This window comes from Nipponia nippon, unplaced genomic scaffold, assembly GCF_047370975.1.
Source record: "Nipponia nippon isolate SJK-2023a ecotype South Korea unplaced genomic scaffold, ASM4737097v1 scaffold_10, whole genome shotgun sequence".
Lineage (NCBI taxonomy): Eukaryota > Metazoa > Chordata > Aves > Pelecaniformes > Threskiornithidae > Nipponia > Nipponia nippon.
In genome coordinates this window covers 750,298-777,599 of record NW_028262291.1, presented here as the reverse complement: position 1 = coordinate 777,599, position 27,302 = coordinate 750,298, and the positions used below count along the sequence as shown (strand labels likewise).

At 49.7% G+C, this 27,302-nt stretch overlaps 1 protein-coding gene and 1 pseudogene across 5 annotated transcripts in view; one reads left to right on the top strand and one right to left on the bottom strand.

The window, feature by feature from the left end:
- Positions 1–533: 533 nt before the first annotated feature.
- On the top strand, positions 534–2,145 carry LOC104020540 (cytochrome P450 1B1 pseudogene; annotated as a pseudogene).
- A 5,161-nt stretch (positions 2,146–7,306) lies between these two features.
- RMDN3 (regulator of microtubule dynamics 3) overlaps positions 7,307–27,302 on the bottom strand; it is a 42,586-nt gene continuing 22,590 nt past the window's right edge. Inside the window, exons 7-13 of one of the 5 annotated variants that reach the window (XR_015700514.1) lie at positions 21,403–21,478; positions 20,524–20,601; positions 18,150–18,248; positions 16,118–16,171; positions 13,626–13,718; positions 7,817–11,741; positions 7,307–7,580 (exon numbers count right to left, since the gene is read on the bottom strand). Coding sequence is in view for 4 of the 5 variants with exons in the window: in XM_087739698.1 (XP_087595824.1) it covers positions 11,688–11,741; positions 13,626–13,718; positions 16,118–16,171; positions 18,150–18,248; positions 20,524–20,601; positions 21,403–21,478 (454 nt within the window). In the remaining variant the exon portion in view is untranslated. Of the gene's footprint in view, positions 11,742–13,625; positions 13,719–16,117; positions 16,172–18,149; positions 18,249–20,523; positions 20,602–21,402; positions 21,479–27,302 lie in introns of all 5 variants that reach the window. The other 4 variants (XM_087739698.1, XM_087739709.1, XM_087739717.1 and 1 more) reach the window with 4 other exon arrangements.

Below are 27,302 nucleotides of genomic sequence, written 5' to 3'. Positions count from 1 at the left end.
CCGGTCAGGATCAGCCGACATCCAGCGCCAGATTTGCCAAAACCCTCGCGGAGCCCAGACTCCACCGAAAAGCCGCAGCGCGGGGCTGGGCTCGCGAAACGCGCCCGTGCGAGGGGCCCTCTGCAGCGCTGCCCAGGGAGAAGAGAGAGAGGGGAAAGAGCCTGGGGGGGACGGGGCAGGGAGCATCCCCGCTCCATTGCCCCGGGCGGGCTTCGGGAGGGTGGCAGGCTGTTTTGGGGGGGAATGGGTCATTATACAACCCCCCCCCCGATAAATTCTGGCTGCCGGTTACCTCTCCACAGTTGCACAGCGGAGCTCGCAGCCCGGCAGAAAGCCCCGCACACCCCCTTCCCCCCCCCCTTCTCGCCCCGCGTCCCCGCGGCTCTGCCCCGCTCCTGCCCCGTCGGGGCCCGCTCCCCCCGCCGCCCCGGGCGGGCTCTGCCCGGCCCCTCCGCGCTGGGGGCGGCCGGGGCCGCGCCGGGGGAGGGGAGAGGCTCGTCCCCCTCGGAGGCGGCCATAAAGCGGCTCCGAGCAGCGGCCCCGGGCAGAGCGGCCGCGGCCATGAGCGCGGCGGGGAGCCCCGACGGGGCGGCCGCGGGGCCACCACCACCACCGCCGCCGCCGCTACCGCTGCTGCTGCTGCTTCTCCTCCTCCTCCTGCTGCTGCTGCTGCTCCGGCTGCTGGCCGGGGCCCGCCGCACCGGCACCAAGCGCGGGCTTTCGGGCAACCGGAGCCCCCCGGGACCCTTCGCTTGGCCGTTGGTGGGCAACGCGCTGCAGCTGGGCCGCCTGCCCCACTTGGCTTTCGGGCGGCTGGCCCGCCGCTACGGCGCCGTCTTCCAGCTGCGGCTGGGCCACCGGCGGGTGGTGGTGCTCAATGGCGAGGCGGTCATCCGGCGGGCGCTGGTGGGCTTGGGTGCCCGTTTCGCCGGCCGTCCCGATTTCCCGTCCTTCAAGCTGGTGTCTGGGGGGCGTAGCATGGCTTTCGGGTCCTGCTCGCCCCGATGGAGGGCTTGCCGGCGCCTGGCCCACGCCGCCCTGCGCACCCGCTCGACGGCAGCCGAGGTGGAGCGGCACGTGGCGGCCGAGGCAGGGGACCTTGTCCGGCTCTTCCTGCGGCGCAGCCAGGGCGGTGCCTACTTCGAGCCCTCCCCGCTCTTGGTGGTGGCCAACGCCAACGTCCTCTGCGCCCTCTGCTTCGGCCGCCGCTACAGCCATGCCGATGGCGAGTTCACGGCGCTGCTGGACCGTAACGACCGCTTCGGGCAGACGGTGGGGGCGGGCAGCATGGTGGACGTGCTGCCCTGGCTCCTGCACTTCCCCAACCCCGTGCGCCGCGTCTTCCGCGACTTCCAAGCCCTCAACCGCGAGCTGCACAGCTTCGTGTGTGCCAAGGTGGCGCAGCACCGCCAGACCTTCGACCCGCGCGCCCTCCGCGACATCAGCGATGTCATGATCACCGCTGTGGAGCACAGTGACAGGCCCCCCGAGGGGCTGGGACCCGAGGACGTGGAGGCCGCCATGACCGACATCTTTGGGGCAGGGCAGGACACCACCTCCACAGCGCTCTCGTGGGTCCTCCTGCTGCTGCTGAAGCACCCGCGGCTCCAGCAGGACCTCCAGGCCGAGCTGGACCGGGTGGTGGGGCGCTCCCGCTTGCCCACGGCTGAGGACCGGCCCCACCTGCCCCTCCTGGAGGCCTTCATCTATGAGACGCTACGCTACAGCAGCTTCGTGCCCATCACCATCCCACACGCTACCACAGACGACGTGGAGCTCGAGGGCTTCCACATCCCCAAGGGCACCGTGGTCTTCATCAACCAGTGGTCGGTCAACCACGACTGCGGCAAGTGGCCCGACCCACAACGCTTCGACCCCGCACGCTTCTTGGATGCGCAGCAGCGCCTGGACCGCGACCGGGCTGGCAGCGTCATGATCTTCTCAGCCGGCCAGCGGCGCTGCATCGGCGACCAGCTCTCCAAGCTCCAGCTCTTCCTCTTCACCGCCATCCTCCTCCACCAGTGCTCCTTCCACGCCAACCCAGCGGAGTACCTCACCATGGACTGCATCCACGGGCTGGCGCTGAAGCCGCGGCCCTTCACCGTCACCGTGCGTCAGAGGCAGCCCGCACTCATCCAGCCCTGAGCATCTGCCGGGGCGGGTGGTGGGTCCCAGCCATGCCGCACCCCCTCGGTTTGGGGCTGGCCGTGCCGGGGCGTGGGGGACGGATCCTGCTTTGCCCGCAGGTGGATCTTGCCGCGCCGCATCCCTGCCCGTTCGCAGGGTGGAAGGCAGCGAGGCCCTGCAGCAATAAACGCCTTTGACATGGGACCTGGCTCCGCTCGTTTTCTCCGGGGGTGGTGGCTGGAAGCATCAGTTGCGCCCAAGCCCCCGTCCTGCATCCCCCTGAGCTCTCCCACCCCAAAACAGGACAAAACCCCACTCCCCACAGGGACCCCCCCGCAAGGACCAGCCCCCCCCGAGCCCCAGGGTGTAGCCAGCAGTAATTTGCTCCATCGCTCATAGCGCAAGGCTGGACGAGGATATCTGGGGGGGGGGGCACTTCCCAACGTCCAGGAAAGCCACGCGGGAGCTAAGGGAGGCGGGAGGGGGCTTGTTGATGGAGCTTAAGAAGCATTTAAGGACCAGTTGCTGGGGCGTGGGAGGATGACGTCTGAAGCCATGAGCAGGTCTCCCTGCTCTGGTTTGGGTATGGACAGAGGTTGGGGAAGGTTTCGGGGCTTTCTCACCCACCTTCCCCCCAGACCCCACCGGTGGCCTGTGGCGTGGGGCGGAGGGAAGGTATTTCTCCATTATGAGCCTCTGGGTGAAGTGGAAAGAGGCTCTGGGCACCCAAAAGTAGGCTCTGACAGCATGCATTGAGCCGCTTCGCTGAAATGGGACACGGCCCATCTCCAAAATCAACCTTTTCCCCTCAAATTCAGCTCATGAAGGATGTCTGGCAGCGTGACCGGCAGCTGTAAGGGAATCCTCCTCTTTTCTTGGCCACAAGCCCCTCGTGCACGACGTGAATCGAGCCCTGCCGGGGAGCCGCTGCTGCCGTGCACGCCACCGACGCTGTCGCACAGCCGCACCGCGTCACTGAGTTGCTAAAGCAGATAAACCTTCGCCATTTTGTTAAGGTCCGACCGATGCTAATCGAGTTGGTTTTATATCAGGGTGTCTTCAGCTTTATATGGCCCCCAAAAGGGAGGACAGAAGCAGGCACACAAGGTAAAACTGTGCTTATCTCAGTGCCACCAGCCCATGGCCACCCCGAGGGGCTTCGGAGGAGGGTACGAATCCCCTCCTAGCGACAATAATTTACCAATAGCCCATTTATCTCCTTCAGACGCTTCACCAACCGGTAAGGCTGCATTTATGTGGTTTTGGGGGGGAAGGTGCCAGAAACAATTTTCCACCTGCCCGTGCTGGTGTTCGCTCTCATCGGGACAACGCTGGTCCTAAAAACCCAGCTGGGATTTCCCGTAAGACCTAAGCGTCCGTGGTTCTGGTCGCAGCCGCCTTTCACCTCTTGGCTTCGTTCTTTGACGCGCTGAAACGCCGCCCCAGCCCCGTTCTGCGCTGCGGCGTGTTTTCACACCCCCTCGCCAGCTCCTCGTGCATTGCTAACAGTGCAAACGCACGACGTAAATCCCCGCCCGCCCCACGAGCAGGATTTGAAGCTCCTCCAAAGCGTAGCACAGAAGTGAAGCCCTGGTCGTGCCCTGCCAGGCATCGGGGCTGGTGGCCCCCAGTGCCACTGCGGTGTCCCCGGGCCCGCCCTGCCCGCGGCTGCCCCTGCGGGCTGTGAAAACGAACGAGGCGGCGGTCAGCAACAGCTCCCTGGTACCGAGGTTTGAAAGCAAGCGCAAGTTTTCTCCCCCTCTTTAGACACACGCCTGCGAGAGCATCCCTTGAGATGGCGTTAAGACAGAAACCAGCAGTTCTCTCGGCAGCGCTTACTGCCCGCTCGCAGTTCTGCCACCCGCGGTCCTCTCCAGCTTTCACAGTCCAGCTGGAGACTCGCCGCCCCGCGGCAGCACCCTCCGGGGGCCGACACCGCAGGCTCCCGCGCTCCTTGACCGATGGCCAGCCGTCCCGCCCAGGACTGCAGGCTGGATTGCTATTCACCCTTATTTTATGGGTACACTAAGCCAGAGGGATGAATATGGGAGCAGCCCCAGGGCCTTGGCCCTCCTCTTTAAGCCATCTCAGAGCACGAGGACACTTTCAAGCCCGCCTGGCACCGCAGTGCTGCCGGGGGCACCGGTACGACCATGACAGCCATGGTCAACAGAAGCAACGCGCCCACCATAACCCCGTGGGACCCGGCCCACAGCGAAGGTGGCGGCAGCCGTTTGAGGTGAAGCCTCAAGCTGGGATGCGCAGCCCTAGGGCTCAGTGGAAACCCCTCTGCACGCCCATTGTGTTTTGCTCCCCCTTCTTGGCCCCCACCCACCAAAAAAATACCTTACGTTATTCTCTACATGCCCGACACAGAAATGCCACGTGCAGGCATTAAAACTAGGCATCCCTCTACTCTTTACGTAATGGAGGCCAAGGAGGAGGAAAAGGCGCTGGGCTGAACGAAGAGCAACATCACTCGCTTCCGTGCTTCGCCCCGCGCCACGGCCGAGCCCGCGGTGCCGCCTGCAGCGCCCTCCGCCGTGGGAGCATCCCGCCCCGCTGCCCAAGCCCCGCTTCCAAGCCGGCTTGCTTCTCCAGCTCCGGTTCCTACCCTGCCCTACCCATAGGGCATTTAAAGCCCAAATTGTGAAGATTTAGGTGTAGGCGTTTGCTCCGGCACCGAAAGGCTGTCGCGCAGGAGGTCACAGCCATGGCGTGCAAAGCGTACGACCGCAGCTCTTCTGTCCGTGGCGGGGGGAGGAATCTGCTTCCAGCACTTACTTGAATGATTTTGCAATACTTTGACCACCTCATTTCTCATGTTTAAGGAGAGACGCTGCCAGGAAATATAATTTTTTTTTTTTTTATATGGAAGCGGGATGCTGGGAAAGGCGCTGTGTATTTACGGTCCCCCGTGTCCAAACTCCTTCCCGCTCCTCGTCGGCGATGACGGCCGCCCTTGCACGCAGGCAGGTACCGCGCCGCTCCCACCGCGGCTCTGAGCCGCCGAAGCGCTGCCATGCGCGCTCCGTTATCGAGCAAAAGACACACAAGAGGCCTGGCTGCAGAACTAAGGCTTTTACTAAGAAGAGAAGCCATCAGTGCATCATTAATCTTGCCTTCAAAACAACTCACTGCAGGTACGTAAGCAACCCAGCGCAGGGAGCCTACGCAAACCTCAGCCCCTCTTCTGCTTCTCAAACCACCTCATTATTAAAACCTGACCCAAAGGCCTTTAGCTTCCACGTCGCGGTCAAGCTGACATCAGGCCAGTAACTGAGAAGCCGGTTTTTGTTACAGGGTACCTTTGTAAGGCTGGGGCTCTCCAGAGGCAGAGGACGATCCTGTATTCTCTCGTCTGCCCTCAGCGCCTTGAGCCCGTCTCAGATTTTTACTTCGGAGAAAGCGAAAGTTGAGTACAGCTTGTGAAGAGAACCGAACGCGCGGCTGCTGGCGTTACGGAGAGCACGTTTTGATGCCCGACGCTGCCGCGGCTGCCTGCACGTGCAAAACCAGCAGCGTGGCCGGTCTGCAGCAAGCGATAATCGCGTTCAACCTTATTCCCCCCTCTCTGCCCCCAGTTTTAACCTCCATTTCCCTCTCAGTGAAAGCACTTCCCTAAGGGCAGCTTTTCTGATTACACTGTGTGCTTTGCGTACAACGCTCAAATATTAGCCAAGTCAACTTATGTACATTTTAATTCTATCCGTGTTTTCTGCTGGAAAAGACCCAACGGTTTATTTATTATAATATTCAGGAGCCTCTGAGGTGGGCTCACGCTAAATAACCCCGAATAACCCAGCAAGTGCCCCTTCGCACCAGCCTGAAGGTGAGTCACGTAGCGGCAGGGACTGCTGTGAAAACAAGACAGCGAGCCTCTTGCTTGCAATCCTCCCGCTTCAGGTTATCTCTCAGACCCAGCAGGGTCTGGGCAGGTCAGATTTTGCCAGGGAATTTCCAAGGAATTACAAGTGTCGTTGAACCAAAGAAATCTGGGTTTAGCAGAAATAAGCCGGGGTGGGAGTCGTAATGACTGTCCCGTCCCTAGGATGTTGACACTCCTGTTCCAGCACTGAGTCAGAAGTTTCCCAGCACATGGGAGAGGTGGTCACAGCTCTGGTATGCTTTTTGTTGGAAACCAACTACATAACTGAATTCGTCTGCTTTCAAATCCCTCTTTCTGAACACGCTACCCTGTCCCAAGCCGCAGGGCCGATGCTGACCTCCTCTCTGAGATGTCCAAGTTGCTTAAAACCATTTTCCCAACCGTGCTCTAAGCCACCGCTCCCTCGATCGCCAAGATAACAGTCAAGTATTGCAAAATGTCACTTTCAAAAGCGATTCAGAAACTTCTGATGGTCCAAGAGCCGGAGATTTACACTGAATGACAGGGCACCTACGCGTCCATCCCTGGCTCGGAGTCCTCAGCGCGTCGCACCTTGGGCGAAGCCAAAGGCCTGCCTGGGCCGCGGGTCGCATCCTGCACAACCCCCTGCTCGGCTTCTGGGGTCCTCTCCTCCCCAAAGCCAGACCTTGGCAGGACCCCTTGTATCGGCTCCGGCTCCTTTCTTTAGGCAAACCAAGGCTCCCTGTAAGGTGACGCGGTGCACTGAGGACGCGACGGGTTCACCTCGAGGAGGAAACAAGGGGGAAGAGACTACAGAGAAGGTGCGCGCTGAAGGGGGCCCTAATTCCGCACCAGGGAAAGACAAAGGTGGCTAAGTGCTGCTTGGTGGTGCTCAGGCCGCTTCTGAGAGAGGGCTTCTTCCCTGCTGCGGTGGCTGGCGGCTCCCCTGTCCTCCTCCCAGGGACGGGGACATTAAGCCTGCAGTGCGCTAATACGCGGGTGATGTGACACAGCCCAAGTGACGCCTACCTGCTCCGTCAGGCAGCCACGCCTGGCTTCCCGCTGTACGTACGCGTTGGTGCGACTGCCGTATTTGAACTCCCGACCTAAAGGGGCTCTGAGGAGCACGGGAGCGCGGTCGGCGTTAGCGCTCGCTCTCTGCAAAGTCACTGGAAGTAAAATGAGCTACAACCCGGGCAGCGTATACCGCCCCGCGCCACCACCACGCACAGCCTGCAAGCCCCTTGGTCACGGTTTTCGCCCTGGGGAAGCCGAAGATGGCCCTTAGGATCAGGGAGGCTGAGCGCAGAGTACTCGCACCGGGCCACAAGCGATTATCCACCTTTATTTAAAAGCAGCTTCACTTGGAGTACATCATTCACCACAAAGCGGGGCTGTATTACTTTGGTGTGTTTTAAAAACATAAGCAGTAGTGGTTGTACTGACATACCAAACCCGCTGCAGGTGTAACCCCAGTTATTCTATATATAAACAACAACGCTGTACCTCGCTTTCCCGTAATTGCCTATGGCCTTTGGCACAGCCCCCACGCGTACAATGACGTTACGTAGACGACCTCCTCCGGGCTGTGGGGTTTCTCCACCTACACATGTATTGGCATAAAAAGCAAGAGAGCAACACAGGTAACTTTAAGCAGGATCCCCTTCTTTATAAATACTCTATTTCAAACAGAACAGCACAGTGAGGATAAATTAGTTAAATAGCTTCAGTTATTCTTTAGTATCATAATTTAACCACAGGTAGGTGAGTTTTAAAATTAAGACAAGAGTGGCTGCAGGAAATTGTTGTCTCTCACCCTGGGATAAGTCCCGAACTGACCTGGATGGGAACAGGACAGGCTCGCTACTGAAATCATACCAGGCAAATTCATTTCTTGTGGTCCTGGAATGTATACAGTGCGGGCGTCTTCAAGAAATTCACACTGCACCCGGGGATTAGTCTGCAAAGTACGTGCAAATTTTAGAAGGGCTCGATTTCCACGTGGTCCGAAAGCTACTGAGCGCATCCTCCCCTTGCGGACGGGGAACGGCTTCCCCTGCCCAGCACGCGGCACAGCCAGAGCCTGCACGTTTTACTGCTAAAGAAAAAAAAATAAAAGCCCAAGCATTGCTGCCTGGGAAGTGCTTTAGTTACACAGCCTTGCCTTATCTCCACATCGACCTGCAAGCTGCGCTAGTAGAATTAAACGATGTTCATTAGCCACATTCGGCTCACTCACCAGCAGGCAAAGGGCAAACCCACACAGAAAAGGCTCCTTTGATCCTTACGCCCTAACTTCCTGCAGATCAGAGCGAAAATGGCAAAATACAGCTTTTATCTGCACTTGAAAGGGTCTGCGAGTTCTGTCATCGCCTTTCGTCGTCGTCTTAGAGACGCGTTAATTCGGTTCCAGCAGATAACAGCAGACGAGAACGAAACGGCACGGCAGGCAGGAGCCTCCACCCCGGCTGCCCAGGCAGGAGCGCTGCTGCCGGGGGAACCTCTCCTGCAGGAGAACCGGGACACAGCGCTCTCGGCTGCGGAGCCCCCGGGAAAGGGACGGGCCCCCACGCACAAAGGGTACGTGGGAGCGCAGTGCCAGACTTTCAAGCCAGAACTTATGTCTATTTTAAAAAAAAAAAAAAAAACAAAAAAACAAAAAACACCAAAACCCAAAAGTGAAGCAGGCAATGAAATGCACGGAAAGCTGAAAGCGTTCACCGAAGGTCTGGAAGAGAGTGAGAGCGGAAAGGTCGCACCGTATGAAGTCAGCTGAGAACGAACACCGAAGGAGAAGAATTGCCATAATTTAATTGCCACCTTTTCCTCCAGGGAAGCGGGTTACTTTTACTCAAAGACAGCCGGCTACGCCCCGCACGACTGCACCAAATGCCTTCTCCCCCTCGAAGAAAATGACTTCGGCTTCTATCAGCAAGAAACCCAAGATTTGTGGTATCGGTGTCCGCACAGGCCGTTTGCCCTGAAACCAAAGCTGTGTTTCTGCAGCACCTTCGTGAGGAGTCTCAGCGGAGGCTGCTTGCCCGGAGAGGGGCTGCCAAGCGACACGGCACCGCCACAACGAACACGTTCACAAAATGCTTTCCCCCTCTTAAAGACTTAACGGGCAGAAACGAAACGGCCAAGCCTAACGCGGCACAGGACCCCAAGCAGCAGGCGAAGGGAACAGCAAACCGGCATTCTCTTCTCAAGCCTACAACCCCGAGTTGTTCTGAAACAGACACCCCAAAAATCCAAGGAGAATTGAAATCTGCGGGAAGACAGAGTGACAGTTCTCTCCAGAAAATACATCATCCACGGGCTCCTCTGAGGAGTTTACATTTTGACAAGTTAAACGGCAGGTGAAGGCTGGACGGGGCCTGCAAGTGAGCAAAGCTGGGGACTCGCGGTAGTGTAAATATTTCCTTTTCGCGCTCTTCCCATTACATACGCTGAAACCATTTACTTTTGGAAGGCAGCAGCATTTAAGCAAGACACAGAACAGCAACCATTACTGATTAATCTCGCTCTGGGACTTGCTGGCAGGGAAAGGCAGCGCAAGTACGGCTAACTACACCACTGGTTTGAGAGCTATTACCATTTCTCTCCAGAAAAAATCCTGCAAATCCTCCATGAAAGAATCAAGTTGCTGATCATCATCTTTTGGATATCGCTGTTGAGGACTTCCCAGCTTGGCTTAAGCAACCAAAAAGAAAATAGCTGAAAAAATTGTGCAATTATTTAAAGCTTGGATGTTTAGAAGAAGAAAATGGTCATCCATTGGGAAATATTCAAAACAAGACAAATACACACTAAGTAAAAAAGGCAGCTTCATTATCCCACTGAAGAACTGAAAGAGCAGCACACATTAAGTATAAAAACGTCCCGCAATTGCAGATCAAGTGCCCACTCATCGCGAGGGGAGCTCTGCACGAAAATACAGGGATCAACCTCAGCCTGTCAGGATTCAGTTCTCCATTTATACGTGTCAATTTTTATCATTTTAAGCAAATAAAGTTAATTGCACACTTGCCTGGATGTCACGGGATGAGTTCAGCACCAAAATTTGAGAGTTTAATTTGGGGGGGGATGCTAAAAAGTGCCAAATCTATAAAACGGGAAGGTTTTAAGCTCGAGTTTGCTACGCGTTTCCCCTCCAGTGTTATTTTCATGAAGTAAAAAACCCATCAGTTTAATACACACGTGCAAGGGACTAAAAAGGTGACTAAGAAATGTTTTACTCTTGCACTTTTTTACTTTACACTTCACAAACACTGTACAACAAACGTTAAAAAACAAGCGTCCAGTTAGCTGCCAGCTGAAATGCGAAGGGCTATCAAGAAAGCCTCGCTAAATATTCGGGGAAATTTCTGAAGGCGGTTTAGCTCCACCACGCGTGTCAGCGTAGGGCACGGCGCGCCTTGGCTGCCTGGCACCCCGAGGCTGCCCGAGGAAACGGCAGTTCTCGGCTCCCCCTTCTCGCTGGCGCCTCGCCGGTCACGAACTGGTAGAAGACCATTACAGGGACGCATCAGCTTTGCCACGGAACATTCCTGTTCCCGTAGCCAGTGTTTCATTGACAAATAACTACTGTTCAAACTAAGTTATTACACCTGAACCATAGCAGCGCAGTTTAGAGGGACGCAAGAAGTTCTCCATCTCATGTGAGCGAAGGGAGTAACGCCACAGGGAGGGAGCCCTACAGTTTAAAATCTTGTTACTCACTTCTCTGACAAAAGCAATGCACCTCTTAAAAATAAAGTTTGTATTGTGAAGGAAATCTCGTTGGTCCCCTGGTAATAATTCACTGTAGTGAGCGGTGCTGGTTTGCCCCCAGTGGAAAACCAGTAAGGTAGTTCAGGCATAGCTGGAAAGGACAAGAGTGTGTTTTGGACACCAGCATCAATTTTTGCACAGCACAGCTTATTTTAAGTCATTGTTGTCCTCTTTGTTTGTAATTATCTTTTCTTAAGTCACAGTTTCGGTGCCCACAGAACCGACAGGCGGAGGGCAGAGAACATCCCACTGCCTCCAGTGCATCACGCTGGGGAAAATCAGTGGCACGCTGGCCACCCAGCAGAGCGGTTCGAAATCTGATCTGGCCTAAACATCTGAGAAAGGCATGGAACCAGTTATTTCAACTGATTCAATTAATACATACTCTTAAGGAAAGGAGAAAACAGTTAATCTGGAAAAAAGTTTGGCTGAAGACTTCCTCAGGAATCAGCTGAGAGAGCTCACCAGCAAGCAGGCCTGAAGTTCGGGCTGTTGATAGGTAGAGTTGGTGATATAAAAGATATAGCTGTATCTATAAATATGTATATATTTGTGTGTATATTTTTATATCACAAAGTATCTCTCTCACATGTATCTATGTTTTATATATATATATATATAATCACAAATATTTTTATATCACAAATTCTACCTATACACTCCCCCCCCCCCCCCATTTTTAGGGATTTGACATTTTTTAGGAATTTTCAAATTAAACATATGCAGTGCTGTAAGAAGGAAAATAATACAAAATTGATTCCGATTAAATCCCACCAGGATCTTTTCCTGGCTGTGCTGATGAGAGTGGTGGTTGTTTTTTCCTGTAAACTCTTGTGGCTTATCCATGAAGTGCAATCAAAGTCGTCAGAATCACGAAACCCCTTTAACTGGAATTTTACTGTCTCTGCAGTATCAAGTGGAATGAGCCTTTATATATTTATTCTTCCCAGACTGATCGCATCTCTTCCAGTTCTCTCTCACTTTCTGCATCCTGCAAATGCAATAAGAGAACAGATAAATACACAGCCTAATTGAAACGATTAAAAAAGAGAATTTCCCTTTTCTTCTCCAACCCCGCGCCAGGTTTTAAGCATGCCCCCAGCCTTCCTTTTTTCCTCCTAATGCTGTTTTTCCCCCTCCCCTGTACTTCCCTCTCGACACTGCTGTCTTTGAAGACTATTTAAGTTTTCTCCAAGTGTCAAAGAGTTTCTCTTCTATTTCCTTTTGAGAGATGAGAGCCGACAACCCAAACAGCAGAATTCAAAGCTCTGCTCCCTCGCTGACTTTCACAGTCTGGATAAATGCCTTTGTTTTTCCTTCTCAACATGATGGAAGTTATTTGATTGATGACGAGAACTAACATTTGCAAGGGCTTAACAAAGCCACTTAAGCATTGGCTTCCTTACCCGACTCCCATTTTTAATTTCAGAGCAGGAAGGAGAATTAACTGTTCATGGCTTTTCTGCCTGTAGCTCTCTCCTGGTCCTTCCCGAAAATCTCAGTGCTTTTCCGATTAAACTCTTATGCCTCCAACACACAGATTTCTTCTTCTTTTGGAAAAAATCCTCTTTCTATTTATCAGACATACCACTCTAACTCTGTCTAGAGAGATTTCCAACCAGCGTACGGCGAGGAAGCTCCTCATCGGGCCGAGCTAGGGTCTTGCCTTCTGCGGGCAGGGACGAGTCCGGCTCCCTGCCCTGGTTTCCCAGATGCGGCCAGGCGCTCTATGCAATACTGGACAGTGCCCTGCAGGTGGTAGCACAGGCAAGCCAGCTCCCTGCCAGGTGGTTTGCCAAGATCCCTCGCGTACTTGTGGTGTCAATCTCCGCACAATACCTTTACTACAACCTCCTCAAGGCTACTTATGGCCTTAAAACCAGAGTGGCATGAAGGCGCTGCGTATTTCTACAATTCTGCCTTACACCCAGAATGTTTACTCCACCAGACTAAGGCTGAAGCTGTAAGCGCTGGAGGACTTTGCTTTCATTACTTCACTGTATTTTCATGCATTTTCAAAGAACATCAGATCCATAGTAAAAGCTGATGTGTTTTTATTCAGTTTCTAACTGGCAGTAATTTGAGGGCACCTTCTATGCAGCTTCTGCTTAACAGGAAAAGTGCAAAGGAAAAGGAAAGTGCAAAAGAGCTCCCAGCCGGGGAACGCTGCCAGGTGGCAGTTTCTAAAATGCAGTACAGTCTGCTCTCCAAAACCCTGCAGATGTAATAGAAGAGATGAAATACCCTAGATATTAAAAAACAAACAAACAAACCAACCAAACCAAACGCTGGGCAGCACACACAAGCTTCTGAATGGCTGAGGACAATCAGCTCCAGCCCGGGGGAGCCAAGGAGCTGACATGGCACCGAGAGAGTTAAACGGTGGCTGCTCCTCCAACGCTACACGGGTAATTAGAAGAGATAATACAGGGTAACCACTCAGCTGAAGCGGCCCCATCTGAATTGAGCTGGCCAGGCACGATAGTGGCCAAAGGAATAAACCTTCCCCAAAAACGCGGTGCTGGGAAGCGTACCGCAGTCGCTCAGCGGTTCTGCGGGTATTCCAGTTCACGAGCTGCAGTGCTCAGCGCCTGCAGGGCATTCAAATGTGTCCACGACCTAACCCTGGAAGGAGCGCAGTATTTGCACGGTGCTGTGCTGGACTTCTAAGCCCGTATCAGACATACTCTCAACTTCTTAATATTTTTCATTATTTTGCTGAATTGCTTTAGGCATTCGGATAACAGGCCCCAAGAGAAGAAGAGCTAAGGAACAAAATACTTTAAAACCTGGGCTTACAAGCTGGAACATCTTTTAGAAAAGAATTTTATCTCTGTAACCATTTTATCTCTGCTCGTCATCAATGTGTGCTTACTGAGATTGCTACCTCTTTTGTATGAACTGGCAGCTCTGAAGCAAGATTCATCCAGAGAGCAGCTGCAGAGTTGTTCCCCAGGTCCCTGTAACACTGTGAAGGAAAAATGACAACATGAAAAGAGTTAAATGGGAAAAAAAATAGGCAGCAAATGTAACTGAGCAATTATGAACCCTGGCAGCGGATAAAAAGAGCTATTTCTACCTCTTACCCATTTGCACTGTATCATTTCAGGCTTCTGACACTTCCTGCAGTACCCTTCACTCACAAAGCATTAAAATCACCATCAGATTATGGAACACTAGATTTCCTTTTTTGGGTTGTTTTTTTTTTCCCTGTTGCTTTGTTTTGTGCAAGGAGACTGGTTTCTTGGTTGGAGATTTTAAGGTGTCCCTGTGATTTTCACCATTTTCGAAGCTCTATTTCTACTTAGCCACTATTCCTCGCATCGCTTTCACCATAAAACCTCTACACTGAGAGCACAGCAGCTTACAAAACTTACATTCCCTAGGCTGTTAAAAATGAGGTTCAACTGCAAGCTCTGTAACATCTAATATTTACAGGTCTCTCGGGTCTCACAACAGATGTGAAATATTCTTCATCGTGAACTCTTCCCCAACAGCAGAGAACCAGTCATCCCTCTATACAACAGGCAGGTTTTTGGTGCCCAGAGGGTCATGGAGGCATTTGGGGACTACAAAATAAGCATGGTAAGAGGAACTCGTTCCGAAAAAAAACCCCACAAAACTATCAGCAATGCAGTTGATCATTGCTCTAACTGCCATAAAAAGCCAACATTCAGTTAGGATAAGGACAACAGTTGAACTCCTGCAGGGCTATTACTTCAGACTCCGAAACGTCACTGCGCAGTACGTGCACGCGTGTATTTTGGCGATTTTCCCGCGTCGTGGGATAGTTCTGAAAGAGAACTATCTGTTCTGCTGCGAGCACCGTCAAATTTCTGCTTCTGGTGAATTCAAAATAGATGGAGTCATGGACATCCTCGGAGCCTTTAAAAACCCTGCGTCCCTGCAGATCAGTCAACAATGTCAGAAGATGACTATAAAACACAACTCTCTCTCTTTGAAGTTTGACCCATCAGAGCACTATCTCCTTCAAAATAATCAGATACCAATTAGCACCTTTTAAATTTTGTGATTAAGGGTGTGATCCAAAGTGAGAGAGCCTGGGATTAGGGAAAAAAACAAACCCCAAAATCGAACAGATACAAGTAGTCCTAGTAACCTCTACGCTAATTTGTGTTTCTGAAGCTCAAATCACATCTGCCAGACACGTGGCGAGCCATTTATTAGCCCAATCAATACCTATCAACTCACGTAGGTTACACACAATGAAACCCAAATTTTTACATCAACTCTAAAAACCTATTCAGGCTAAGACGTGCAAGGCTTTGCTGCTGCAGCTTCACTGGCAATAAGTTCCACGTCTTCCATTCTTTGCTCTATACAAGACATTGAGGGGTGATTTTGAATTTCCGTGAATGCTGGCTATATTTACAAGCAGAGAGAGAAGCAATTAAGAGCGCATTCATCATGGTACATAAACAGCCAGAAACAAAAGGCTAGCTGACTTACAAATACGTAGCTGATTTTACCTAATAGGCTCATGGCTAAATACACAGAGTGAGCTGCAATATATCAAAGACGAAATCCAGCTGGTGTGAAGGCTACTACACCGGTGTCTTCCTGGGTTTTCCTCCTCTGCCATCCCCTTCATCTTCCTTTAATGAGATGCTTATCGTGAAATAAATTCTGCACCTAGGTTCCAGTAACAATGTACTCCAGACCAAGCAGATCCTACGACTTGCACGCTACCCTGATAAAATTCACATTCTTTGGGACATTGGGAATTCAGGAATTCCAGAGAGAATGACTACAGCTACTCTTTGCTATGCCCACTCTGGCTAAGATTTCTAAAGCCATTTGGGTTTTAAATATTTCTAGACTCCAACTGGAGGTTGCAGGAATTAAGCAGCAATTTTAACATTTAACAGTTCAAACCCAATTATTCCCTCAATGCAAACAAAAAGATCTTTGGAGCTCCAGGCACTCGTGGTGTATTTAACCATCGCTCAAGACTCCCATCTGTATTGGTGAAATAGAGACGTACTCTATCCTTGACTTTTCCCCATGACTCTCTTTCTGTATACCCCACAGAAATCCGTGGTGGTGGTGGGATTAAACCTCCAGCCTGTGCCTTACGAGTTACCAGTGCTGCTTTATATAGAATTTAATCTGTTAAAAAAAGAAGGATGCTCCACTGGATGACTCAAAGGCAAGGTCCTCCCTGAATTTTAATGCCTCTGCACTAGATGATCTGGCCTTTTGTAGAAATGTTATAAAATCTTGCTTCTGCGTGGAATAATTTACACGTGCTTAGCACTTTACAGCCAAAGACAATTTTTTAATACAAATATTTCTTATCCTAGAAGCATATGACTGAACTAAGGAAAGCAGCCAGTGACTGGTTACCTTGGCAATGTATACTCTTCCTGCTTTGGAAAATCCTGGGCTCAGTTCCTCAGCCTACAAAGAACAGAGGGGAGGGTGCGACAGGCAGAGAAAAGCAGACGTTAGAATATGCAAAAGACACAGTTAATGCCTGTACCAGGCTTATTGCGTCTCTTTAAAAAAAATAAAAAATTAAAAAAACCCAGATGACTAAGCCCTACTTTTGTAAATACATAGATCAGTGTCAGAATTTTTCATAGGCTTGCCTGGCTGGGTTAGGAAAGTCCTCAGGTTCTCCTAAAGTGCCTGTGACTCAATGAGCAACATTCATACTCTCACCTAATCTAAGTGCCACGGAAGAACGGCGAGGCGGTGAAGTCGAGCACTCGGAAGCTAAGGGAAACTCGGGACCAGCTCGACGACCTCCTCCTGCACATGCGCGTGGACTATTTTTAACCTCCTTGCCTGTTCAGTCTCATCCACTTGGGCTCCCCCCAGATATGCTGGTGCCAAACCTCAGCAGTCTTCCCCCCGTTTTTGTCTTCTTCCCGGCTACTAATTCCCAGTTTCCTAGTTACCCATGTCCCCTGGCCTTCTTCCATTCATCTCAGTTATAGTCATCACTCTCCAAGCAACTTTGTTCCAGTAGGTTCCTATCATGAACCCTTGGCTTGACCCATATCCCATCTGCATTCGAACTCCCCAACGTGCCCTACCGAGACGCCCGAGCCCCGACCTCAGAGGAATCTCTCAGCACCACACAACGTTCCTCCCCCCAAGTCTGTGGTCTGGCCTTAGACCCAGTTCAGCTTGTGACTAACCCAGAGCTGCAGTGGGCCGGAAGGTTTCCACTGCCCTGAGGCATGCCCGCTGGGGCAGAAAGCTGAAACGGACTCCGCTGAGCACGCTGGAAGTGCACTTGTTCAGGGGATAAGTCGCTGCCAGAAGGATGCTTTTGTGCCCTTTTAAAATTCTCTCTGTATTTGACCAAGGCTAAACCTCAGAAAAATGCAAGTTCCTGTTTCAAACCACAGCGCCGCTCTAGCTTATCAATAAGAGTGACAAGCTATTTTTCTCTCTAATGAAAAGAAACAAAACACTTCGCCTCAAACTTATCTCTGAAATGATTTAACCACTTTGGCTGAAAAGTACATTGCCTAGGGCAGATACCTATCACAACTTTCCCTCTCAAACGACTACATTTTGGCAAAATTATAAGAAACTGAAATAAGCGTGATATTCCCTGACGCTTTGCAGATCTGCTGGCCCTATCCATGAGTTATAAAGTGGCAGGGCAATTTCTTTCTGTAACACTTCATCAGAGGTGCTCAAGAGTAGTTCTCACAGGCACAGCCAAGGACAGCCTGTTTAGCTCATTCATCTTGTGCAGACCCTTGCAACAAGAGCTCCATGCTCAAAAACGCGACTCAGGCCATGTCTTAAATTCATTTTCATCAACAGGAGGACAAAAAAAGGCCATTCAGAGGGCAGGATTCCTACACCGTAGGAAGTACTCCTAAGAATTTCTTTCTAGAAATACCTAAGCAATGTGCCCCTGAAACCTCGAAGCAGTTGTCTTCAAAAGTCTGAAATGGGGAAGTTTGACCTAATCAGGCAGCCTTTTAATAAAATAACCTGAGAGAAATTAAAATGGCAGAATGTATCAACGCAAGCATTCCCAGGGATGAGCTCAAACAGCTCTTACAGACCCTGAAAGCGTACAGACTGTATGCATTTCGTACCAGGCAATGAATCACTCTGCTACGCAGCTTTTAAAAGGAAAACCAAAACCCTTAAAAACAGTGGTGAACACTTTGGGTCTAGTTCTAATGTCTTCAAAATCACGCTCTTCTGTCTGGCTATTCTATATTCTATAAAAGAGGCTCCAACATTTTTGCTTTCACCAGCTTTTCTTCCACAGGTTCTAGCAATGGAGATGTATCACGGAGCACTTGCGGAGTGATGAGTTTCAGCAGAACACAAGTACTGCACTTCCACACTCGTGATTGCATTTGTCAGGTTAGCGAGCGCCTTGCTTATCAGACTTCATTACCTGTAAGAAGTTTTGCAGTGCGTCCTGCACAGTGGCTGTAGGAGGGGCTTCAAACAAAGCAGCAGCAGTCTTTTTTTCAAGCCATCCCAGGTGGGAAATCTGCAGAGACAGTAAGACAAAACTGTCAAACCCGCTAGAGACACAGCGTACGCAAAAGTATACGAACAAGGAATTATCCAGTTTCTTGTAGCTGGCTCGCGCCCCTGGGAGAAAGCCAAAGACCTTGGTCGTGTCGGGAGATTCTGGACGAGTACCCAAGTCCGGCCACACAATTAAACCCAATTTGCTTTTCCTTGTCCAGAGGCAGCTTTCACAGTTCCATACATCAGCTGCCATGTGCATAATGCTCCAAGCAAGATTCCTCTCTACAACTGAATATTACGGGCATGCAACAGCATGAGGGGTCCAAAACCCCAAACCGCCTTACCGCAACCACACCAGCTCCCGGCAGCTCCCACCTGCACGTCGGAGCAAATGCACGTACGGAGCCCTCCCATCTCCCAGCTTACATCTTGTATGAGAACGTGTTCCCACCATACCAAGATCCCTCGGGAGAGGCAGGCTAAAAGCCTTCCCACCAACAGATATTCACAGTTTGAGAAACAGGTAGCTATTACAATTATTTCATTTCGTGAAATCTTATTGTCCTGCTCCCAGCTCCTCTCTCTAATAAGAAACACCCTGAAATTTGAATGGGGGAAAGGATGCATAGGACCGTAACATCTGATATCATCTTCTTTGTTTACCACTGTATCATTCTTATAATGCAGAATACCGGAAGCACGAACTTGATTTCTACCTATATCTGTTTTTCTTTCATACTCTCTAAGAGCAGTAAGGCTGAGTAGAAAGTCCACAAGAGAATCAAGAGCTAGGAGCTTCCACTAGTTTAGCTCACCGCTCCTCTGTAATTACTGGCGTCAATTATCTCGGCTACAATCTCTGCAATATGACTTCATTTTTGATAGCAGCGAAGCGCTTTCAAATTGCGTAAACTGAAAAGCAGATTGTTACTGCAAACTATTATTTCTTTTTATAGGCACTAAATCTGATTTATGGTATTTGACTTCAAGCTTTTCCCTGTCAAGAAGTATAAAGCAGCCGGCACGCTGCTTCTAATACCTCCAATACTTTGTGCAGCAAGGGCAGAGGAAACACATGCAAAAGATTATACAGATATACTGTGTGCAGAAGCTCTTGCCAGCCCTGAAACCTCCTTGATCACATCCATATGCGCTTAGAGGCTTGAAGGTGGTTTGTTTTTATGAGTAAAGCACAGGGAACAGTAAGCTAGTTTGCAGCTAGTGCTTTTCCTAATCCATTCTTTGCCATTTCACCTCCCGTGCTGCCTGCAGTGACTGAAAAACCAAGTCCGGAGCCCTGAACCCTTCAGAGCTCCAATTCAGAGCAGTTCAGAAATAACGCTTTTAGCAAACAGCTTCCCTCTGGGAAAGAGAGAAAAAATGGGAAAAACAAAGAGCAGAATAGTGGCAATAAATAAACGAAAGGGCAAAAGCCCCAGCAGCTTTTACTCTATTGCACAGAGGTACACCAAGTACTTTTAAAGCCTTTTGTTGATTCGGAGACAAGAGTATTGCAATAGCAAGAGCAAATGACATTGCCAATACGGAACTGCACTCTTCAGGCTTTTAAAAACTTCAGCGTGTCTTCAATACCACTAACCTTTCTCTGCCTTCTTCTGGCCTTTGATGGTTCGCACAGAGCAACGTGCTAGAAGCGGGCTCAGCCAGCACTTGTCCTGCTCACCAGCTCAGTGTTTCTGTAGCTCTCTTGCTATGAGCTTACATAAACTCTTATTAAAAACCTGCACCATTTATAACCTGGTGCTTCGAGTGGTAACACCAGGATGAAGGTGTACATTTGAGGTTTAATAGGAGGCAGACAAGAGGGAGATGGACTGCCTAAGGCTTCTCGATTACAGCTAAGAAAACAACTGAGATGGAAGCTGAGAGATTCTGAATGACACTGTGTCCTGGCAGACAATAGTTTCAATAGTGCTTTTATAAAAGCCTTGAGGTGCTACACATACAATAACATGAGCTTTTACATCTTAAGAGGTTTCTGAATGCAACGCATTTATAGTATTCATCAGTGGAGTGTTTTCTTGGCACGGTTTCTGGACTGAAATAAAGAGTTTCTAGATCCCGTGCAAGCGCGGCTTTTAAACTACTACTTCAAGCAACTACGACGTTTCCATACCTGTACTTTCTGATACAATATCCGAGGTTCAGCAACTAAAGAGCATCCCCAGTCCTTACGGCTGGTGGTTTGAATCCACCTGTCTTTCATTCAAACAGGGAATTAAATTCCAAGGAAGAAGAAAACCGCAATAAAAAGCAATAAACTATTTTACCTGGTAACACCACCTGCCCAAAAGGTAGTAAGACTTTGGATCCTCTGGTTTCAGTTCAATCGCTTTATCAATGTGTTCCTATGGAAAATCATCACCAACACACATTACATTTTTGTTATAAGCAAATACAATATCCACAAGAGCAGATGAACAAATATGGAAAGAGGAAAGGAAGAAGTGCACAATTTTAAGTGTCAGTGATCGATAAATTACAGCTACAAAGAGATTCCAAACTTTCTTAAAATCGTTTCAGTGAACACAGAAAACCAGCAATTTATCGGCCTCAGAGACAAGAATTACTACACAGAAAAAAAATGAAGCTGCCTTTCATTTTATTCTACCACCTTTTCAGAGCATCGGCATAACCAACTTGCTGGTCACGTCAATAGCTGACGAGGTAATACTGTAGGTGGCCCGTTCTGCAGTAACCGTTCCAGGTGCCTCCTCTTACCCCGTAACATCCCCGCTGCGGGTGAAAGGCAAATAAAGGAATCGGAGGCAGATTAAACCCTCTTTGAAAAATAACTGCTTTGCATTTATGGGAGGGTGCAAGCACGCTCACAGGCAGTTCCTGAAGAAGAGCTGGTGCTGTATCTTATTACCACAAGGTACCATCATGTTTCAAGTTCTCAGTCTCATCATATACGTGCATTTTATTTGCAAGACTTTTCTTCTTTTTTCTGAGATTACAGTGTGCAAAAGCGCAGAGCCAGACCAGTCACCCTCACCACACATCGCGGGAATCACCTTCCCCACAGCACCTCTTTGAGACCTATCGCTTCCCTCAGAGATGGAGCCAATTTTCCTAACTTACTACTATAGAAATAAGTATTGTTCAATGCTTACACAAGAACCAACACGTCCTTCCTTTCTACTCACCTTAAAAATATATCCAGTTTGAATACGCTTCTGAATACTCTCATGTTCCGATAACTGCCCACAAAGAACAGCGTACCTACACAGAGGAGACATTCGCATGAAATCCAACAGTTTTACATATACATTTACATTCTGTTGGTATCTTCAGAAGGAAGCTATGTCAGTGGATTAAAGCCGCACAACTTACTGGGGAAAACAAGGAATACTGTACATTTTTTTTACAGGGAAGAGACATATGCAGTACAAATCCAGTGCACAAGAAGGTATCAGCTTGAAGGACGCCTGCAAGTCAACAGGAGTGGTTTGACATGACACAAAAATTCATTGCGCTGATGGCTGGAAAGCCTTCCTTCTACGTAAAACAGGAGCAGCACGCTTCTACGCGCGAAATTTCTTCACTCGGCAACAAAACTGGGTCAAAACACAGAGCTAAGAGTAAATGCTACTGCAGCGAGAGCCAGAACTACGAAAAGCTCTAATTGACTAAGGTGCGCAGCGATCTTCTGTACGCAGTCTATAGCACAGCGGTTGTCTACTTGGAGGGAAAATATTGTGAAAACCTACCTATGTCCTGCAGCCCAAAGCGGCCACCAAACTTGGGAAACAAAGCAAGACGTTTTCAGTATTGCAAGTGCAAAGCCATTTAGTTTTGTCTAGTCAGAGATCATAAATTTTGACCCCGAGAAGCACAGCACCTAGCAAAATTAGTTATTTGGTGAGCTGTGAAAGTTAAGGAAGGTTAACTACCCACGGATTTGCAGCCTCCCACCTCACCTCCCCGCACCACAGCGGTTCAGACCCCCTCCCTCCCTGCACCGCTTCCCAAGAAACACCACATCGGAGAGGCGTGCAAGGGCACCGCTGCTCAACAGAACACGCGAACGGAAGCTTCAGCCGCGCTGACTCGGTCTTCGGCCTCTGCCATCCCGCTCAGGCGAGAGCTGTGGGAATGGACGAGGCTTCCCCCCCTCTTCTCCGAGTTCGGCTCAAAAAAATATTAGCTGGAACGGATGGACGAATGAATAACACAGCTCTTGTTTCAAAAAATAAAGCTGAAAAGAAAGACGCAAGTAAACCTCCCTTGAGATTTCTTGTACTACATCCCCATGTTGCTGGGCACTCCGTCTCTCTCGCCACACGACACCCCAAGCCATCCCTGGTGATGGTTAGCCGCAACAGATGCTCGGGCAGGAATCTGTCTGTCAGAAGGCTTCTGCATCTCCAGGCACGCTTTCTTCAGTGCCACGAAAAAACCCACAAAGCACTTTACACCTCATTGCTCTGGCCTGAACTACATTTTCAATGTGTAACTTACCATACAAAGAAGTTGCGTCTCCTGGATATTTACAATTTGGTCACGAAATCTCATTCCTTTAACATGTTAATTTTCTTGTGAAAAAACTCCGGTTCGGTTCTAAAATTCTTATTTTTCATGATCATGGGAAAGACTACCAGATCAACGTCTTAATTGGGTAAAATCCTTCTCCCCCAGTTGAAAAAGTTCACGGCCGCGCTGCCATAACCCGTCACTTGCAGAGGATGATGTAAGTGTATTTATGATCTTCCCCACTTTGTTTCACAACAAACATCAGCCTGTGCTAAATATCCCTAACCACAACATGACTGGGGTTTAGAAATACAAGCCAAGAAAAGGCTTATTTTCTAAGATCACAAGGTAGAATATTCCTACATGATAAATCACGTAGTCTGTAGCCCTGTCTAATATATAGGAACTTGCCAGAATATAGCTCCTATAACCACGTTGGTCGGGCTCCCGAATACGTGGGCAGGCATTAAGTACAATTAGGTCAAGTTTAAGGTTTTGCCACAAACCAGGGAAAGACGCTGCCTTTTTAAAACAGAAGCTAAACTGCTGCATAACCTCCCGTTACGCTACCCCGGCCTTCCCAGGGAGAGCCCAACGAGGCCCCGCCGGCAGCAGTAAATCCGGGGGGACGCTACGCGAGTTCAGCCCGACCCCTCCACCAACGACCACATCAACATCAAGCGGTGCGATACGCAGCTGTCAAGAAATATAAATACCAGATATTTTTTAACAGCCTGCTGAAACGTTACATAAAAGAAGCAGTAAACAGTCCTAGCTTTGTGTCATGAAATACACTAAAAGAAAGGGGAAGAGATGCCTGAGCTGGTTTTTCACTGCAGTCGCAGGAAAAGACGAGTCCACCCGCCCCAGCTTTGCTGGTCTCAGCCCTTCGCATGAGCCTTCCTCTTCACCTTGCCCTCGAGGACCAGGGCCGCCGGCGGTTTTCCTACGCGAGACTTTGCGGCTCTGAGAGTTTAGGCTCTGGAGGCCTTCAGCTCCCGACTCCCCTTCCTTCCTCACTCGGCAGTGCCAACAGGGTTGTCCGCTTTTCTCTCTTCTACTTGTTTAGCTTGGCTTGGCGGAGCTATTTATTCTAGCTCATCTGGTGAGATGCCTTGGGAGGAATGTCACGAGAGGCGCTACTGCGTTGCAGGAGGACTGACGAGCAGTAACAGGATAGATTAAAAATAATGAGTTAGGGAAGGGGATTTTTATCTTCTGTAAACAATATGTAACCTCTGAAGCACTGCTCAGATCGATGTCTCAGCAGTTACCGAAACCTTATATTATGATATCGCTCGGCTAATTATTAACCAGAACTGCTCATTAAGCTGCTGACACTGGTCAAACTGCAAGTTCCCATAGGAATCTCAGTGCTGTATTGCCCCATTCGTTAGAAAATAAACTCTGGGGCAGCAGATACTACAGGCGAGCCAGTGTCTGTTCTTCCAGCTTAACTCCCCGAGCTCGCAACACACAGCTCTGAAGAGGCTCCCTTGCCGCTGCTGCACTCTGGCTGACTCCCGCCGAAGCAGGGCTTTTGGCCTCCGAGCACCAAACGCGCCGCCGGCCCCGTGGCCGGGGGGTTTGCAGCCCAAATACGTCTCTCTGCCTCTCCAAGTGCTTCAAAGACTCACTAGCTGAGCGCGCCGGTGCTCCTCTCTGTATAAGACGATCAGTAAATTAAAAAGACACGGTAAGGCGAAGGGGAATAAAAGGAGAAGGGGAAAGAAGTGGGGAGAAGCAGCTATTTTCCAGCCACCTGAGAAAAGCGAAATAAAGTGTTTTATATTGCCAACGATGAGCCAAACATGAAAGTCTGACCACTGACAACAGCATGAAGGCATGAAAGGTCTTTCCTTTTGACGTCAAAATTCGCTTCACATGTTATTTAACTCATTTTTCATTACAACACCCAACAAATTAATGAGCTAGAACATATTCCCGTTCAATCAGCATTAGCTGTGAACTGAATGTATCAAGGTCAGCCTGTAGAAATTGTTCAGTGCTGTTCAAGCAGCATTGCTAGTAAATCAGGAGAGAGGTTTTATCACACACAGACAAGGAGGTAAAAACCCGTGTCGGAGCTCAACTTTCAGTTACCAGAGTCAGATAAAAGCTAGAAAAATAAACCCCTTTCTAATCAAGCAAATAATCTGGAGAAACAGAGCTCCAAAATATACACCTTGATAAAGAATTTAGAAGTTTTCCCAATATTTTATGAGTACTACCAGTTTTTCGCCTTCCTGTGCACTGAGTAGATATGTGTTAGTCTCTCCACTGGAGTAAGGGAAGGAGACAGATTATTAGCGTGCAGGTATTTAGACTGCAACGAAACTCACCAAAAGTGAAAATAATCATTAATTTAGGAATTAGTACCTTGGGAGAGACAGCAGAATTCCCAGAGACTTAACCTGAAATTAATGACCGGCTAGTCATGAGGAGCTTGGGAAAAAAGCTTTGGCTTTTCGAAGGGGAGACAAGATCGAAGGGAAAAACGAGGAAGGCAGAAACACTCCTCCGGGCAGGGCTGCAGCGAGCGCTCAGCGAGGTCAGGGTGTGCATTCACAGGGCGCCAGCGAAGCTGAAATCCCTCGCCATTCGGCCATGCCCCGCCGCGCCGTACTCCAGCAGCACGGCCAGCAGATGCCCCTTCCTCACAGGCCACCGACACCCCCACGGGAGTTTCCACGTCCGCTACATACAACCGAGTTTCTGCATCAGCTTCCCAGGGCACGCGAGCCCCGAGTCCGAGTTTGGCTTCGCCCTGCCGGCAGCAGAAGCCTGCGGGCTGCGTGCCCGCTGAGTATTCATAGATGGTGGTTTACTTCGTAGAAAGCCATGTCCTGCTGTGTTCGCTGCTGGTCATACGTCTTCCCAGATAGGGTAAGAATTCATCAAAAGCCTTGCTGGCTTGACATGGGAGAGAAAAGCCCAGTTTAAGGCCTACAAAAGCCAAGATTCATGCAGAGATAACAAATCTATACGTACAGCCTAGCTGAAAAGGGTACTTGATGGCATGTATGCTAGAAATTTAAGCACAATAAATCATGTTCTGTATTAAAGCAACACCAATTTGCTACTGTCACCATCTCAGTTTTCCGTGGGGATTAAAATTGTAGACATGTATTTTCACACTAAGGAATCACATCAAAAACTGAAGGGATGAACATCGGCTTCATCCCTGTTCTGACTTGCAAAAATACTTACAGCTGCTCGTAAATTGTAAAAAAAAAAAAAAAAAAGCAATCAAGTATGTATACAGGAACACTTCTCAGGATGCCTTCCACCACCCCTTTAATAACATTTTATTTAATAAATTCTGAAAATTGGCCACTGCCTGAAGAGTTTTGAGACATCAAATGTTTTAGTCTTTGAATGATCCACACAGGTCACCATATGCATGCTATTCACAGCTTTTTGAATAGGTAATAGGTAAAGTTTAAGCCCTCTTTGCACGCACGTGTAATTACACAGCTTTGCTGTACAGGGCTTGCTGTTTGTGCTAAGCAATGCTTCATCCGCGCAGGGTTTGCTTTGACTCTGTGTTTCAGAAGCCCGACGTTTCCTTACAGAAAGAAACTCCTTGCACATCTATGTCCCAAACCTTCAAATATCGCGGATCTCTGTGGGCATGGCAAGCTCCTTTTAGGCAAACACCCAAGCCCCCACTCCAGAGCAGGCGGCAGGCAATAGCAACCTCAGCTGCCTGTGCATCGCTGGCGTTCGCAGCCTCGTGCTTGACGAGCCACGCTAGATTTTCCTGATCAATCAAACGCTACCTGCAACGTTGCTAGAGCCACAGCCCCAACCACTGTCCTAAGAGCACAGATCTTCTTGGGTAAGTCACTTTAAGACTCTCTCCTTAAAATTAAAAAACAAGTCCCACAAAAGAAAACCGGGTGGGAAAGGCTTTGCAGCAGCTCCTCCTCGGGAGTCTTGCCGAGGACCGGATCCTTTCGGGAAAAGACCGGCTTTGGCTTCCTACAGAGCAGGAGTAGACTTGGTCTTACATTGTAATCAAAGCTTCGACACATCAGAAGCCATCTGAGCTACGGGTAGTACATGGAAAAGGTGTCTACTTCTTTGGCTATTCCAAAAAGAAACTGCCATGTAGATATACTATAGATGCGTACAGTGAATTAAAAGGCTTTCTTGGTTCTCCTCTTTCAACCCATATTTTGCCTTTTGACTCCCGGGAGTGAACACTTTCAAAGAACTGCTTAATTAAGACACAATCTGTCTTGTTTTAAAAGACCATCGTTGTACGCGCATAATGAGGAATGCTTTTTACCCGTGACGATTACTTTGCCTCTGCTGACGACACCGGCCATTTCCGCACAGTTATCTGATGCGATGACATCCTTCTGCAACTCTTAAGGTCAGTTTTAGCTCACACCGCTCTATCTATGAATATGCCTAACGGTACCCGTCCTGGCACAGACTCGGTAACTCCCCCAGCCCTGAGAACGCAGCACATCTTCCCTTGTTTCCCCCTTTTCAGCCTGTTCCGAAGCCGACGCTGTTTACTCATGATGGCTTAGTTTCATTCACAGACCTGCCCGAGGGAATT